Genomic DNA, 17500 nt, shown 5'->3' with positions numbered 1-17500 from the left:
TGCAGACGACGGTCCGTACCAGCGGGACCAGCCCCCTCCTCCTCCTCCTCCTCCTCTCTGCTCTTCCTCCACATCCAACGCTCTGCTGGAGGATCGAAGGAAAAGCCACATCCCAGAGGAGTTTGCCGGACTCCTTCATGGATCTTCCCCTGCCTGTGAAACCCCTGAAACGCCTTATCATCTGTACAACCCAAAACCTCGCAAATATGCCCCCGCAGACGTCCGGAGCAGCCTGCTGCAGAGCCCCGAGTTCAGCGTCGTGATCGGAGGAGGCCCCACCACCCAGGTCACTTCCAGGACAGAGAGCGAGTCCTCGCCTCAGAGTAGTGCTCACGACCCGCAGAAGCCACAGGTGGTGTACAGAACTGTCTTTCACACAACCGTCAACCAGGACCAGTCCAAAACCAAGAAGCAGCTGGACCAACCTCGAGGCTGGTCTACGCTGGACCGCCCCCCATCTTCATACTCTGATCAAAACGGGGAAGTTCCAGAGTCACGGGGCGTCCGCACAGGAGGTGTGCCCAAAGGCGGTGCGTCAGGAGCCGGCTCCGAAGAGAGGGCCTGCACCCTGGGGAGGATGAGGTCCATGCCCCGCAGCGTGTTAGACCTGCAGCTCTCCAAGTCTTTGTCCAAGTCTGATTCCAACCTGGTAGCTGTGTCTCCCATACAGGTTAGACTGTAACCGCTCATAGAACCCTTTATTTTTTATTTTCTTCTAAAATGACGCTCTCTCTCATTCTGTGATCAAAGCTTTAATGAGAGTATGATTTATAGAATAGAATCCAGATTTTTTTGGTGCATTATGAAGCCGAGTTCAAACTTTAAACGCTCTTTTTTTCTCTGATACTGGCTCGCTCTTCTGAGACGTTTATGTAAGAGTCCAAGGATGACACAACAGTCTCTTTCAGTAGAAGTCAAGTTCAAAAGTTTCTCTTGAAGTTGAGGTCAGCACAGAGATCCCAGCCAGCAAGAAAAAAATGAATGTATTGTAGATAATGCGTAGTATGAATTATGCAGCTGTGGAGGTAGTTTGCATCCTGCTGCATTATGCAAAGTCACTTCATAAACAGACAAGAAAACAGTCCAGCCAATTAGATAACTCCCTAATCCGGGCCACACGGCTCCCTGCTGTGATCCACAGCCTATGAGACTTCTTCTTTTCATTAACAGTAAATAAGTCATGCGTTAAATACATAGTCTGTTTGATGAAAAATGCTTCATTCTAGATGAACTTTGATGAACAGTGAAAGCTTTTCTTTAAACTTTTTTTTTAAAGATCTGGTTAACAATCTGGTTGCGAGTTATATTTTATTTGGGGGGATGTGTTTCAAATCTTGACCAGGAGGAGCACAGCTGGGGGTCTGGATCCCGTGGCCAGGGGCCTGGCAGTCCTAGCCCAGGAGAGGGGGCTAGTCCTGGGGCGAGACTGGAAAGAACACCCTCCTTCACTGCAGAGTGGGAAGAGGTAAGAAGAAATGTTCCAGAGATGTTTGATTTTCGACCGCATGTTTAGGATACATTTTGTTATTAAAGGAGGAGCAAAGGAGTCATATTTGGAGAATATCACATAAACATGTCATCTTTTTATTACCATCTGATGAAAACCAGCAACCACTAAAAATTAGATGCTTTAACTTCTCAGTCTTTGAAACCTACTCTACATACTACAGCGCAGAAGGAGCCTCAGTGTTCATTTCACATGCTTCCACATTGAACTTGTTCTGTGCACAGCGGTGGAGCTGCAGGGTATAAGAGAGAAAGCACTTTGTCTTATAGAGTGTAGAGGTCAGAGGTGCTGCTGTGTGTCGGTGTGTTTGTGCTGGGGGCTTCTTCTGTATCAAAGGGTCTCTGACACAGACGTGACCCGCCGACTGGACTCCGCTGCTCATCCTCATGCCTTTATAAACACTTAGGTCACAGACATATTAGCCTCTGCTCATTGGTTATCATTCACACAACTTAAGGACACCGATGCGTCTGAGCCTGAATATTCAAGAAATCCGACAACTATACACTTCATCATATTGGAATAATTAGGATGGTAATCAGCCTCGCTCTATTTCCGAAATAATGCTAATGCAAGTACATTTGTGCATGCTTGTCCACATTTGCATGTGCATGTTCATTAGGCACTCAGCGTAGCTCATAACTTGCTGATGGTGATGAATTACCATATGGAATTTGCCATCATTCTTAGCAATTAAGGTGACCTTTCCTGTGTAATTGCATGCTCGGGGAGGATGAGATAAGATGGCTTCAGGGAAATAGTGGAGCGATATATATATGGAGACGTCAGAGGAAAAAATAACTAAGTAGCTCTATTCGCAGCACATGTTCAGGAAAGAGTTAGCAAGAGGGAAATCACAAGGGACGTCCCACAACAGACAACCATCTCAAGATATCCATTCTCTCATTACTACAGGAATAATTAAGGTGTGTTGTGTACGTTACAAATGTGCGCTTTAATCCGGCTTTAGTTTAAAAACTGCTGAAGTGTTCCACTTGAGTTGTAAATTATCAGCCTGAAGCAAAATATTAGTGAAAAAGATTATGATTTATTTACCATCAAAGATGTATTTAATTGAACAAAACGACATGGATTGCAGATCACTTAATTGGTCTTTCAAGTTCATAACAACTTGGCTCTTATGTTGTAGTGCAGAAGTGCGGTGAACATGATCAGTACTCTGACTTTTAGTTGAAGCAAAGAAAATGCATCAGATTATAGAGAAAAGATGATGGGTGTCTGATCATCAGACTTTAGTGATATCACTATATTTCAACATCTCCAATTAAGTTTTAACTGTAGGATTGATGACCAATGTTACAAATGTTAAGAACCTAGTTTAAGTCGAGCAAAATAATTCATTTAATCAAGAAATAGATGCTGCTGTGTTTAAGAATTAGCTCAATGAGCCACACATGTAATTATAAGCTTACATAACAAGCAGACTGTTTTTGTCACTTCTAAAAGCCAAAAAAACTCAACAGCAAGATTACAAGAAGACCCAGTGTCCAGTTTTTGTACGAGTCGGTCTGTTACATCTGCTCAATAATGAATAATGGAGCAGCTTAAGAGCTGGAGCATTGGCTCTCATGAAAACTATAGAGAAAAGGATTGTAGACTTGTAAAGTGGCATTGGCAAAGCTTGAAGTTTGAGGATTCAACCTTGTGGCCAAAGCGGGCCACCTACATGCAATACTTGGTTGCCAGACAGAAACTTTTTATGCCAACAGACATGAAGCCATGATTTATGTCAAAGCCTGATCAATAAATCCATAACATGACTTTATTTTTCTTATTATGTATTTGCTTTGTGTAAAAATGTCCATTACTGCATCTTCATTGGCGTCTCTTTTGTAATCAACACACACAGATCATTTCCCACTGAAGCACTATGAGTTGGATATAAAGAAGTGATATGTTTGCTGTGACATGCAGAAATGCGTGTTCTAAGTTAAGGTCACCTTCACGGCGTGCCAGCTTGTAAACACAGTTTGCATTTGTCAGACCTGGCCCTTTAAACACCGGTCTCAACCGGCTCACAGCCAGGCCAGATACTGTGTGACCTGTGGTGAGCCAGCGGCCCTGACAGGTGGATGGATGTGCAGGTCTTATAGTTCAGTGGTTAGCAGCAGGTCCAGGGTCAGTGATGAGCGGTCAACAGCCAGCAGCCCGACACTAATGAACTAGCTCCTTTCAATCCAGCCTTCGTCTCTCCTCCCCTTTTCTTCAGATTCACACTAACATCTCCTTTCTGTTCCACCTCTGCTCCTTCATGCTTTTCAATTCACAGGGGAAAGACTGACATCCAGCGCGCCTGCTGCCGTAATGATCATGTTATGTGACACTTGAATCCAGAAATAGGGGTTCGCCTTATTACTGGGAAATGACTTTCCCTTGCGCTAGCTGAACATCTCTCTAACTCTTGCTTGTGTCTGTCTCTCGCCCTTCCATTGGTCCAGATCGACAAGATCATGAGCTCCATCGGGGCGGGGATAGGCAGCGGATTGGACATCAAGGGCAACGCCTCAGGTAAAGGAAACACAAGCACTCATGATCAAACTGAATCTGGTTAAGACAAATTCATTTCTTATAGTTGCATATCATTATTGTAGATTATTGTAACATTGTACCCTCGAAAAGTGGCCACTAAAATCTAATATTGGTCCAATAGACATGTGCAACATTTGACAATAGATCAAAAGTAGAAATTGCTCTTTTTTCAAGAGGCTGAGAGAGCACAGTCAAAGTGTGCAGTGGGCAGCTGCTGTCAGTGCCTTAGGGATCTGGAGTTGCATTGACTGCAGTAATATTAGAGAGATGAAACAGGTGAGGTTGTAAATCATCCTTGATTGACAGGAAGCCCCTTTGAGCATGTCCTGTTGAGTCTATTGATTAATTACTGAGAGGAGGAACCCCAGAGGAAGAGGGATGATTACTCTGTCAAACTCGTACTTAATGTTTGTTTTATTAGAACATTGAGGATTGGTAGCCAAACGTATGAAAATAAGACCTTAATTACAATAAAACCAGAATGTTCCTTTCGATTGTTTCAGTGTGTGGGTGTGATTATGTTTGATGACTTCTTTATGTGCATCAAATCCTTATTTTTACCCGTTCTTCTCACCTTCTTATGAGTCCTCCTTTGCTTAACTGTGTTCATCCGCCCTCCCGGCATAAACACCCCCATACTCCACCTCTGATCTCCTCCCCTCCTCCCTCTCTCTTCTCATCCATAAAAGCAAAGCCTCTCCTAACCATGGTTACCACTGGGAGAAATCCTGTTTGTGCCAAAGATGCTTCCCCACAACCAACTCACACACACACACACACACACACACACACACACAAACACTTCATACAGCTGCGGCTGCATGCATACCCTCAGAGTAGTGTGTGTGCATGTGTGTGCATGTGTGTGTGTGCATGTGTGTGTGTGTGAGTGGGACAGAGAGAGAAAGAGTGGGAGGGATCTTGGCTTCTTGCAGACAAAGACACTGAAGCTGCTGTGATGGCTATTATCGGCAGTGCGAGCCAGATATATGTAGAGGGAGCAGGGTGACGATCGACACCCTGACAGAAGACAAGAGACGAAAGGTAGACGGAGAAGAGAGAGCGAGTGAGGGAATGAGGGAGGAAAGCAGCGCTCGGAGAGAGAGAAGAGAGAGAGGGAGAGAGAGAGAGAGAGAGGAGGCTGCAGGAGCATACAGATGAGAGTGGGAGTACTTGATAAAGAGAAATCTACAGCGCATGCAGCTCTCGCTCTTTCTCTCTCTCACTCTCTCTCTTTTAGACACACACACTTGCAAACACACACACACACACGCGCGGAAGGGAGCAGCCAAGCGAGCGCAACAGCTGAAAAAGAAAGCGGCTGCTCTGCTGTGCGCGACAAACACACAGCTGCTTTCCGCTTGCGGATCTATACCTCCAGTCTTCTCCAGCAGCCATGGCTGGCAGGATTTAACCCCAGGACAGACGCTCTTTTCTGGATACAACTTCAGACTTCCCCCTTTTCATCCTCCCATCAGGCTGGATTCAAAGGAAACATCTGGACGCCTTCTCTTTACCTGCTTGCACCCTTGCATGCTGACCCCCTCCCTCCTCACCATGCCTTTAGTCTAGCCTCCCTCCACCTCCACCTCCACCTTTTCCTCCTCCTTCTCTTTCCCCTCTTTACCTGCATCCCCTTCTCTTCTCTCCTCCTCCTCCCCCCCCCCCCCCCTCCTTGCCCCATCCCCCTCTGGCAGCCTTGCCAAAAGACTTCCCCTAAAGCATGGCGGGCTCCTTCGACAGCCACTTTGCCCGCCAGAACATGATGTGGCAGTGCCAGCTGTCTCAGCCGGACTGCCGCTGCTACCGCGTGGATGGCTACTCCCTACTGAAACGTTTGCCCCTCCACCCCCTCATAGGTCCCCGCTGCCCTCTGCAGTCCGTGGGCCAGTGGCTCGACTCCATCGGCCTGGTCCAGTACGAGAACCACCTGCTGGCCAATGGATTTGACAACGTCCAGTTTATGGTGAGTGAGTGTTTTGTCAGGTGTTTGTGGGACAAAAATGCGTCTTGCTGCTTTAAGTTTTTGAGCTTCATCCATTTCCTTCCTTTTCTTTTTTGTCTTTGCTTTGGCTCTTTACCGATGCTTTAAATGTAATCTCTTCTTTTTGTTTGTCCACCTCCCACTAAGCTCTCTCTCTGCTCCCCTAGGTGCAGCTCATCATCTCTAATCATCTCCTTTGCAGTGATTAGCGTGACTAGTCTTTCTCTTTCTACTCTGATTTATTTTATTTTTTTTAGCTTATTAGATTTCCGCCTCTTTGCATCGTTTTCTCTCTCTCTCTCTCTCCGTCTTTCTCTCCCATCGTCCCTGCCTCTCCCAAATGATGCCATGTGAGGTCCTCCTACGCACAGAAATCCTACGCCACATCTCCAGCATCAAGCTGCAGACATGCATGCACTCAACACACTTAATGCTGCAACAGAAAAACCCAGCTTGTTTCATAGTTTTGAACCTTTTCTTCAACAGTAACACACACTGGAATGAAACCACCTGTAGCCTGTGGATTTAGAAGAGCCTGACTCTCTCTTTTATCTGTCGTTCCCTTCATCCTCAGTGACGTCGAGAGACTCACACTGGGTCATCCTGCAGCCAGAAACTCTTTTGATGTTTGTGTGGGTGTGCTGGTAGGAGTTAAAGCCACAGGAAAATAGAAAAGTAAATCGATAATAAATGAGCAGAAAGCAAATAGCAAATAGAGAGAAACTGCAGCAGAGGCAGAAAGAGAGGAGACAGGCTGTACCGAGCAGAGAGATGCTGACTGGAGGAGTTTATGTGGAGTTTAAAATCGTCTCTGTTAGGTAATAACGTCACATCTCAAAGAGATATTTGTTATGGTTAATCCAAAGGGTTTAAGAGCCAACATGACAAAAGTGCAAAGAACATCTCATGAGCTAGTAGAAGAGAGTGAGTTTTCTATGCTGGACATCATCATCATCATCTCTGTGACGTCATTCTAACAACAAAAGTCACTTCCTGAAAGACAAAAATGATGATCGTCACATTGTTGTCATTCCTAATGCTCACTGTAACATTTCCAGACGTACAGTAACACACGGGTTGAAGATCTGTGATGTTACTTATAGGCTGTTTTTAATGTCTGTGTTGCTTTGCAAGCATCTTTGCTGAACCAAATCCATCAACACCATCTTTCCACCATCAGTCAGGCTAACGTCAACAAAGATTCTGACCAAACAAGAAACATCAACTAAAGTAACCGACCTGCTGATATACTGTGTGATACTTTGTGATCATAGACACTCGTTATGAAATCACAGTGTCCCTTTGCATATCATTTTTTAGTAGAATTTAAAGAAGAAAGCATTGGTTTGTTAGCCTCAGAGGCTGTTTACACCTTGCAACAACATCCATTTTTGGGTTATCGAGTGGTTAGCCTTGATGTTTGGTGTTGACGGACCCCTAATGCATCCTGAGGGCGGATTAGGATCAGCTCAGACCACATACAGAGGACGCACGCCTTCGTCGACATTGGTTTGCGAGTGTAAACGCTCATGCGTCCGGGGCGGCATGCAGGATCACCCCCTCAACTGTGAGAACAATGCTGCCTCCTGCCTGGTGTAAAGGCGATGCATTAAGTCTTTTTAAACGGCTGGACGCTTATTTGCATGTCAGAAAGGAAAGTGAGTTCTGTTCTGAAGTAGTCAATGCAGACGGATTGTTAATGCAATGTTTAAACACCCGTACTTAAGTGCAGTCTACTCGATCATTCATGATGGATTTTAATGCAAAATGTAACGTAAACACTAAACAGCCTTTCAGTGCTCTACTGTGAGTAAAGTTAGCCTTCCTAAGTCCCCCCTTTTCAGACACCAAATCCAGAGATTTTACTTCAAAGCTTCTACTTTTGTGCATGTTTGCTTTTTGTGTAAAACCTTCCAAACACAAACTCAAAGTCTACAATGTTCCAATCCTTCTATACGTCACATTGTCCCAGTGAGAGAAAGCTGCTGGCTGCTTTTACTGTTTAGTTATGCCAGTAAGACTTCCAGATTAGGGGAGGGGATGCAGTTTCATGTCCTTTTCTTACCCACCAATAACATTTGGAGGCTGTCAATATCTAAGTGTGTAAAATGTGTGTGCGTTCTGGTCCTCCGCTCAGTGTGACCTGCATCTGAACGTTTGGTTACCCTGGCAACAGGGAAATCACAGAAAATCTCTCTGTTTCTTCTCTTAGTGTGTTTCTCCCCACACGTGGTCAGTGTGTGTCTCTGTTTTCAGTCCGTTCCACAATAATCCTTATGTTTCAGTTCTATCAATTCATTGGTTTTTGGTATATTAAGAAACTTGCCATTTTGTGTTTGTGTTGTGTGTGTCGTTCATTATCGGTCAGCATCTTTACTCGTCAACATTGAAACATCTCAGATCTCTGCGGAAGTTAATTGTGATGTTCCACATGAACCAGTCCCAGACTGTGACCAACACATCATCATGCAAACCTCATCAGTACTCTCTCCTGCTTCCTTTCCTCGCCTTTACATTTTGCAGTCCTCTTCCTTATTCCGTCCTGTTTTTCCTAATGTAAGCATGATGTGTGATCTAAAACAAGTTGCCAGACTTATTTTATAATACATCAAATGCATGCATTAAAATGTGGTGATGTTAACAGCACATGGTTAAAAACAGTTGTCTTTACTGTATTAAGGTGTAATGGCAAACATATAAGCAAACTGCAACCTCTTAACAAACCTAACAGACGTGTAAGTATCCACAGTCGTAGTCGGCTAGTTGCTGAACAAAGAGGCCTTTTTGGGGTGTAAACGACGCTGATAAATGTGGTGCAACTTAAACAACAGAACAAATGCAGACTGTAGAGGTGAAACAATAAGCTCTAAGGGGGGAAAACTCAGTAGAGCTTTATCCAACAATATTAATGTTGCCATTTATATAAAAGTAATTCATTTCAAGTCAGATTAAATGTGTACTGTAAGTGGCTGCAATAATGTTGATGTGTTCAGAGATGTCCCTCTGCTTCGTTTACATTGGGTCACATCTCGTTTTCTTCAGGGGGAAAAAAAATCAGTGGAGGTATGAAGCATTGAAGCAGCTGAGTGAGAGTCCAGGAAACAGTTAATGTTATTAAATCTACGATGTATTTCCTCCACTTCTGTATTTTAGTTATATCCCTACATGAACCCCCCCATTCATTCACTTCTACTCCATCCTTTCAGACTAATACACACAACGACACACACACGCTCATAACTTCTTAACATATCCCGCTCTCGTTTGCGCCTCGTTTTAACGTGCCTAACAGCTTATGCCAGTGCTTCTGAGAGATTTGGGGATTCTCTTTAGTCCTGGTCTCACCCCTCTTGTCTAAAAGCGTTACTCAATAGCTCAGTCGTCTCCTTTGTAATGCCTCTGGATACAATTAATATTGAAAAGGGCTGAGATTCGAAAAGCCTAGCAAACATCAGTGTGACTTCAAAGTCCCTTTTGTGACTGTGTCTGTCTCACTGGGTCTTCTCTCTGTTTCAAGTTTTTCTCCTGGAGTCCCTCTCGCCGAGTGGAGTTTCTAACCTCTGTTTTCTTTTTCTGTGACTAAAGAGATGGAAAGTCAATCTTTTGAGACCTTGGAAAAGCTCTTGGTGGCAACCACAAATTGATATTAATGCAGTGGGTGCGCAGGCCACAGGGAGTAGATCAGCGTTTGCGGCGCTCTGTTTGATTGCAGATTCAAGGAGAGGTTCGGGTCACGTTCACTTCAGCAGCACTCAGTGTGGGAACATCAAGTTAGATGGCAGATTCAACCTGAAACAAGTCAGCGCAACCGAATATGAAAGCTTCTTTTTTTTCCATCTCAGGGCTAGTTCAAGTCGGTCTGTAGGACTGATTGGTTTGCAAATGAATTTGACCTCAAGTCAGATCTGTATCCGTGTGCAGCAGCAAAAAGGGCGGCCCTGTGTCTTTGCAGGAATTTATGCAGCTATGCACTTATCAACATGGACCAATCCACCATCAACGTTTACTGCTAATGGGGGTCATTACAGGGGGTGTGTCCACTCACCTTTATCAGCCGGTAGAGGACAAGTGCTGCAAGACTGATGGACCAACAGGAATGGGGCGGACCGGTTGTTATGGTGATGGTGTTTGATATGAAGGACACTAGATGGAGACCAATCATGCAGCTTTTAAATGACTGTGTACACATGCTCAAGTGTTAAAACGAGAGATAGAGGACATGAAGAGAGATCTTATCATGTGAGTAGACTGTTTATACATAAAGACCAAACAGCATGACACTGACTGAACCCAGAAGCTGCAACTGAGCACAAAGAGAGCCTTGGATGCGAATCAGCTTTCTAGCTAACATTGTTTAAGAAATAAACAAAACAAAAGGCAAGGGCCAACTTAAGTCAGTTTTCTTTCCAGACAGCTAACCAGATAGTTGGCTGTAAGTCAGGCGAAAGGCAGAGTTTTAGAGATTTGTCTTTATTTCCCAAAAAAGTAAGTAAACGATGAAAAATGACACAGAGCAACATAAGCATTTATTGAAAGTTTTATTTCTGGTAAGCCAAAGAATATAAGTCTAATAATAATCACAATCTGTCTAATCAGCTGCTAAATGCTTCACTTTGTTCACCATCTAGTCAGTCCTTTTGTCTGTTCTCGTTTGGGGCTATGCAGGTAGGATGGCCTGAGCGTACACATGCTTCCTGTAGCGGTTGGAAAGGACACTGATGAGAGCTCCATGGCTCTGTTGAGTTGTAGTGACATACAGTTAGTGATAATTATCTGTTCTTATGGACTGTTTGTGTTCATAAAAACTTCAATTATGTCTGCTTGAAGGAGCCACAGTCAATATATTTTGTGTATTCAGGATCATATTGTGGGCCAACAAGCTAATGTAATGCTGTAGCTGTAATCAGCTTTTACTTCAAGTTTTCTTTGATGATCAGGTAGTTACTAATTTAGCCTACTTGTTGTTTGGTACTTTAGTTGTTGTTTGGTAGAAGACTTTGCTCTAAAAACAGTCAGGAAGCAATTCTGATGAGAGCAGTGAGACTGAACCAAAACACAAGAAACGTTTAGGCAATGTTTTGTTCTGATAACGTTGCCAATGTGTTTGTTGTCATTTATCTTGATTGAAAAACAAGACATTACCCAACATCTGCTGCCCAGGACTTCTGTTTTTGTTTCCATGGAAGTGGAAACACAGGTAGTGATGTTGTCTGATCTTTTTTTTTTTTTTTTTTTTACTCGTTTCATTTTTAAGTTTAAAATTCTGGTGACAAGCTTAGTGGCTTCAAATGTGTCCAATCAAAGGAAAAACTATTGCCCGTGATTCAAAGCCGCTTGTCAAGTTTGTGCGTGTTCAGAATCACTTAATGGCTGATGTTCTGCATCTTTATGAGACGTTAAGTGTGTAGCAAAGAGCCCATTCACCTTGGTGAGTCCTCAGACAGCCGGCACACTGTCCCTGTTAACACTCGGCATTACCCTCAAACATGCACGCACGCCTCACGACACAACGCGCGAGACTCCCGAAGAAGTGTGACCGGAATGAGAAAGGATGAGTGTTTCAAAACCCCCTCCTGGAGCAACAGGTGAAAGGATCGTGTGCAGAGCTCTTTTATCGTCATCGTCCTGTTTCATTCGGTTTCAGGCAGCAAAGTGACACAAAGTAAAGTTAGAAGCTGTATTATGAAGACAAAGGTGGAGCGGGGTAAGTCTGTAGATGAAATCAGAGAAATGAATTGGGGCACAAAGCCAGAAAGAAAACAGAAATGAAGAGATAACGCTCGATGCCGTGTGGCAGGAACCAAAGGAACTGGAGCTGATAAGAGTCAGACAGGGGAAATTAATTTGACCCAACTGTTCCCCCAGACAGAGGAAACAACAATATTTGAAATGAAATATTGTTTGCATCCATATTCCTTCTGAAAGAGGGACCTCTAATCTGCGTCAAAGAGGAATTCATTATTCAGGGGGAGAAATTCTTCTGAGTATCACGCTGCCAAGAAGTTAGAGAAACCTAAGACACTGCCTTTGCACATGTGCCAAAGAAAGATAAATGCAGCACTAACAACTTTGAAAAGAATCAGAAAATAATTTAAGTAAGGGACTAAAAGAGCAGACGAGGACAGAGAATGGAGGAATAGATGAGACGAGGACGACTTCTTTGATTACAGAGAAAGGCAGAAAAATAAGAGAAAAAAGGGGGCGAGGGATGAATCCAGGCAGAAGAGACTCAGTAGGCCAGGGATGATTTTTTTTTGTGCTCCTCTAAGCTTGTTGGGGTTGATAATGGCCTTCACTTCTATCACTGAATATAAACTTTGGTTCCCTTCTCCAGTATTGCCTCAACCCCCTGCCGCTCCGCTTGAATTTTAATTCCCGGCGCTCAGAGCGTTTGTGACCCACTGCAGAGATGATTTAAGTGCTGAGGTCCAGCTATCACGAGCTAACCACAGGACATGGACGTATTATTGACTGTGTGGCAGCTTAACACCTTCCCCCTCAGGTAAAAATGGATTGTTAGTGTCCACTCAAGTGTCATCAACTCACATGCAACGTGCAATAATAGTGATTTCTTCAATACAATAAACAATGTATCAGATATCAGGAGGAGAAATCTAAGCCAAGAAAGTAGAGTCATTAATCCTCAGTCGAGTGATATTGATGAGTCGGTGCAATATTTATCCCCTGATCCATCATACGCACCTAGAGGTGGCAGATATGAGACAAACATAATGTTACGACACAAAGGGAAACAAGATGAGACAGGTTTGGAGAAAGAGAGAACAAACGTGAAGGAACTCTATCTCTTTCTGTCAGGATCTCAACAGGGAGCAATTAGTCATTTCTCCGGATCCCTCCTCCCCCCCTTTTACTCCACGACTCATTACTCTGCTGTGAAGCTGTAGCGCGGTTACTCTGGGCTCTATTAATCAGCCTGGGAGCTGATCTGTGAGCTCCCCACTCTTCTCAGAGGCACCCCGGTCAGCGTTCAGGTTGGAGGAGGAGAATAAAGGAAGGAATAAGTTTAGCCACAGGACGAGTCCAATCAGCCGCTGCCTCAGGATTCACCCACAGTGCAGGGACAGACTAATAGAGCCCTGGAGACAGGTTTTCTTCTAACAAGCCTGCAGCAGAAGCAGCACTCACTTTAAAGGGGATTTGCTGTCCAAATTTTGGAGGTATCTTAAAAATCTACTTGTGTAGAGTTTGGCTCTCCAAGAGAAGAAGCTCAAAGAAGCTAACCTGAAGCATGGATTCACTCTTTAAGAAGCGCTGCCACATTGCTCAGCTTAATGATAATATCATGATCCAGCAATTCTGTGATTATTGATGTTTTTCTAATTAAAATATGGATATTTGGCCCCAGCATTGAGATAGTTGTCATACGAGTCAGGATAAAGATGGATTGTCTTATTGATATTTTTTGCCACTCCTAGCATCGTAGGTTTCGCAACATGTGTGAAGACCACAACTTGGTTTTCCAACCTTCTTTGAAACGGAAATGAAGGAAGACTTTAACTACTTCTTCCTGAGTTATCTTGACATTTCCCTTCAGCTAACTCCATGTTTGATATTTTAGTCTCTTGTCAGCTCATGACCATTTTGTAAACTGGGCCGGTTCGTGTCATTAGAGTGCAAGTGTCAGGAAAATGAAATGTGTGAGGATCCAAAAGCTTAGCCTTACAGATCCGCAGTCTTAAACGTAAAGCCACTCGAACACAGATTGCTCCAGCTTAAGTTCTTCAGGGTGCTGCGTTGAAAACTAAACCTCCGCTTATCTAGAATTAAAATGTCACAGCCTCGGAGCAAAATGTCTTTCTTTTTTTTTAGAAGGCGTGAGGGCCTCAGAGTCGACTCAGAAGGAGAGTTTAGGAAGGAAAAAGCACAGGTCTGATATCTACCTGCATTTCCTGTAGTGTCTCCTCGATGTTTATCAGTTAATAGTTCTACAGGAGGGAGATGTGGAGGGACTGGCAGGTGTAATCCTTCAATGTAAAGTGTTTAGGTGAGTGGATGTGGATGTGTAGATGGCCCTGAGACTTCCTCCAGGCTGCTCACACACACACACACACACACTCTCTTTCCTGCCGATGTTTCTTCACCATCATTTGGAGATGAACTTGCCTCACTGCACACTTCTGTCTCACCGTATTTTTAATTAATTTCTGACTGAGATGATCTTTCTCTATGCACACCACATCTCATCCCATCTCTCCATGAGTCCCATCCTTCCTGCCATTATCTGTCTGTAGGCACACTTTCTTATTCTAACTCTCAGGAGGGGGGTGGCTGATAGATCTCTTTAGGTGTCCCATTGGATTAATTAAAGGTGAAGCGCAGAAAGATAGCTACACAGACTGTTGCACAGCCGAGTCTAGAATAAAAAATATCAAACATGTCTTCTACTTCTTTTTTGTTTGCGCCTGATGTATCAAAACCTCCCTTTCTCTTCTAAGTTGTTTCTTCTCTGATATGCTTTTTTATGCCTTGTTCTTTGGAAACTAATGATTTTATGACGCCTGTTTGGGAGACAGTTTTGCAACCTGCCAGTATTGACAGTCCAAGGTGGCAATTTGTGCCAGTGTAGTTGTGTCTAAAGATCTGTACTTATCAGTGAGCAGGGTAATCTGAGCAGCTACAAAATCATAAGTGGATTTAGAGGAAATCTTTGCTTTTCAAACGGTACAATTATTGATTTGAGGGTTAACTCTTTTGTGATCAAGTAGTAAACAACAAATGTAAGTGAAGCAGTAGGAAACAGCATGAGGACATTGAAAATGGTGCAACCAAAAAGTTAACTTGAATTTCAGGAAAGGATAAAAAACTGGGTATTGCATTGGGGTGGTCCTTTATAAAGTGTTTGTGGTTTACTTAAATAAGCCCAATAATTTCCTACTGAAGATTTTGTGCAATTGTCCTACATAGAGTCATACCAAACACCTGCAGACGCTGTTGCATTGTTAGATTCTGCAGAAATACTAACATAGCTGTTGTTTTTCTTCTTCTTCAGGGCAGCAATGTGGTGGAGGACCAGGACCTGCTGGAGATCGGCATTCTTAACTCGGCCCACAGACAGCGCCTCCTGCAGGCCATACGGCTGCTGCCTCGGGTGAGAACTGCAGCTGATCAATACCCTGAGAGAATGTGAAGTAAATCTCAGCTTTCCAATCTCAATGCACGAGATAGAAGGTCTCAAGTGAACGCTGTCATACAATTAAAAAAAATACGTTTTTAATTCCAGTTTCGGATTGTATAGTCAACACAGTACACTAGTGCTGATCTTTTAGCTGCAGCCAATCAAGTTTGTTTTTCCAAACCTCCATCTCCATCTGTGAGATAGAACTCTCTCTGTGGATTTGCTGGATTTCTCTCTGCATGTTCTGCACAATACTTCAACAATGTGCCAATGAGTTTGGGGATTCAGGAAAACATGCTCTAAGCTACAGAGCACAGCATCCAATCCTCATCGAGATCAGCGATGCAAAGGAACTGTTCACACAGCGCTGCGTCTTCTGTAGTGCATCTGTGAAACTCGGTTCTAAAAAATACAGAGAAATGCTTTGAAAGAAGCAAATGGTTTATAAATGATTTAAAGAATACATGCTTATATAAAAGTTTCAGCAATGTCAAATGCTTTTTCGTGTGTGTGTGTGCAAGCCTAAAAAGTAAGATCAAAGGTGTGTGACTGCATGGAGAGAGAGCAAAAAAAAAAAAGGAGTCTGCAAAAAAGAGGATGGAGAGCTCAGAGAAAAGCTGTTTTTTTTATTCAAACACCCCCACTAACTTTGATCTTCAGTCAGCACTCTCCTTTTCTCACCCTCCTTTAACTTTCCTAAACACTCTATAAAACATAAACTCTTAACTTGAGTCTGCCCTCACACATGTAGGCTAACATGCGGTATTTGTCTGAAGAGCTGTAAACTTTCTGAAGCTGTTTTGACTGTCTGAATATAAGTGAATGAACGATGAGTTATCTTGTCCCTGCTGTCACGTCCTATTTTGACTTTTCTTAAAAGTTATATGTGTACAAATATGTTAGCAGTGTGTGATTTAAAGTTAGTATGTTGCTGTAAAGTTGTGCCCTATTATGAAAAAAGTCTAAATATGTTGCTTCCAGTCTGTTTCCTCATGCATCCTTCTGAACTGGGGATGTATTCACTACATATATATTCATATAACTTACATTTTTAATGGACCTCATGTTTAAACTAGAATGTTGGAGCATAATAAAGACAGAAAATGGGAAAAGAAAGTGCAGCACATCAATTATAGTGTAAATAAATAGGCTTCACACAGCTGCCATGTTATATAAGAAATAGGCCGTAACATAGTTGGCATTTGTACACAGTGTACCTAACGATCCCAGCTGCTCTGTGCAATAAAGCTCCAGGTTAAAAGAAGTGTGGCATATGGGTGGGGAAATAAAACAAAAACACATCTATCCATACATTTCTGAAAGTAGGTCATAAAACCTGTAGAGCATTGAGCATGTAGAGATATCCTCAACATTCACAGTCTACTAAAAAAAAAACAAGAAAGCGAAGAGGAGCCTTCTCCCTAATTCTTCTTCCTCTCTGTCTGGATGAAGGTGCGACCTGTCGGCTACGATGGAAACAACCCCACGTCGGTGGCCGAGTGGCTGGAGTCGTTGGAGCTCGGCGACTACACAAAGTCTTTCCTTATCAACGGCTACACGTCCATGGAGCTGGTCAAGAAGATCTGGGAGATCGAGCTCATCAATGTGAGTCGACTGTTTATTTCCTTTTCCGTCTTTGATGTGCACTCATCCAAATGATTCCTCCTAAGTGCAAAGTGAGTGCTCTTTGATATTCAATCTGTTTCTCATAGCCAACAAATACCATAAAAAGACCAAAGGATCATCTGCATATAAAAATCTTGATATATATATTTTAGCAATATGTGCAACAAGCGTCCATTGTCATTCACATTTTTAAAAAAATAAAGACACAAACGAGACTCACTGTGACTTTGGTTGACGTCAGACATTGCTGTTTAAAGTGAATCTTTAAGAGCCCAGTCTGGTTTCTGTTTAATGTACCAAAAATGAATAAATCAATGGCTGAAAAATAATCTCCAGCAGCAGCTCGATACTTACTGCTCTGCCTGGATGCTTTAAGAAATGACTGACCTTTATTTAAAAACTGAAACCAAATATATTCCTCCTTTGTTAAAGGGAAAACTTCACATCATATTTACATGATTTTATAGCTTTTATACAACCACAGCACATGTTCTTCATGGTGGTTGTTACTGTATTTTATGATAAAAGGGAGACACGGGGATTCAGCAGGCAGCATGAATATTGAAATATGCTGTTGAGTTGCATCATGGGAAATGTAGTACTATACAAAGGGTTTATTGAGTTTGACCCCCACAAAAGGACTAAAAGTTATGGATGCTTTGCTTCTTCTGCTTTCATATCGATCAGTATTTTAAAA

At 43.0% G+C, this 17500-nt stretch overlaps 1 protein-coding gene across 4 annotated transcripts in view; it reads left to right on the top strand.

Moving 5' to 3' along the window:
• anks1b (ankyrin repeat and sterile alpha motif domain containing 1B) overlaps positions 1-17500 on the top strand; it is a 192489-nt gene that overhangs the window by 135856 nt on the left and 39133 nt on the right. For all 4 annotated transcript variants that reach the window (XM_065951463.1, XM_065951465.1, XM_065951462.1 and 1 more), the window contains exons 14-19: positions 6-670; positions 1343-1465; positions 3967-4036; positions 5917-6023; positions 15052-15150; positions 16630-16782. In XM_065951463.1, the coding sequence (XP_065807535.1) occupies positions 6-670; positions 1343-1465; positions 3967-4036; positions 5917-6023; positions 15052-15150; positions 16630-16782 (1217 nt within the window). The remainder of the gene's footprint in view (positions 1-5; positions 671-1342; positions 1466-3966; positions 4037-5916; positions 6024-15051; positions 15151-16629; positions 16783-17500) is intronic.

This window comes from Labrus bergylta, chromosome 23 (assembly GCF_963930695.1).
Source record: "Labrus bergylta chromosome 23, fLabBer1.1, whole genome shotgun sequence".
Lineage (NCBI taxonomy): Eukaryota > Metazoa > Chordata > Actinopteri > Labriformes > Labridae > Labrus > Labrus bergylta.
This window is presented reverse-complemented; position numbering and strand designations above follow the sequence as displayed.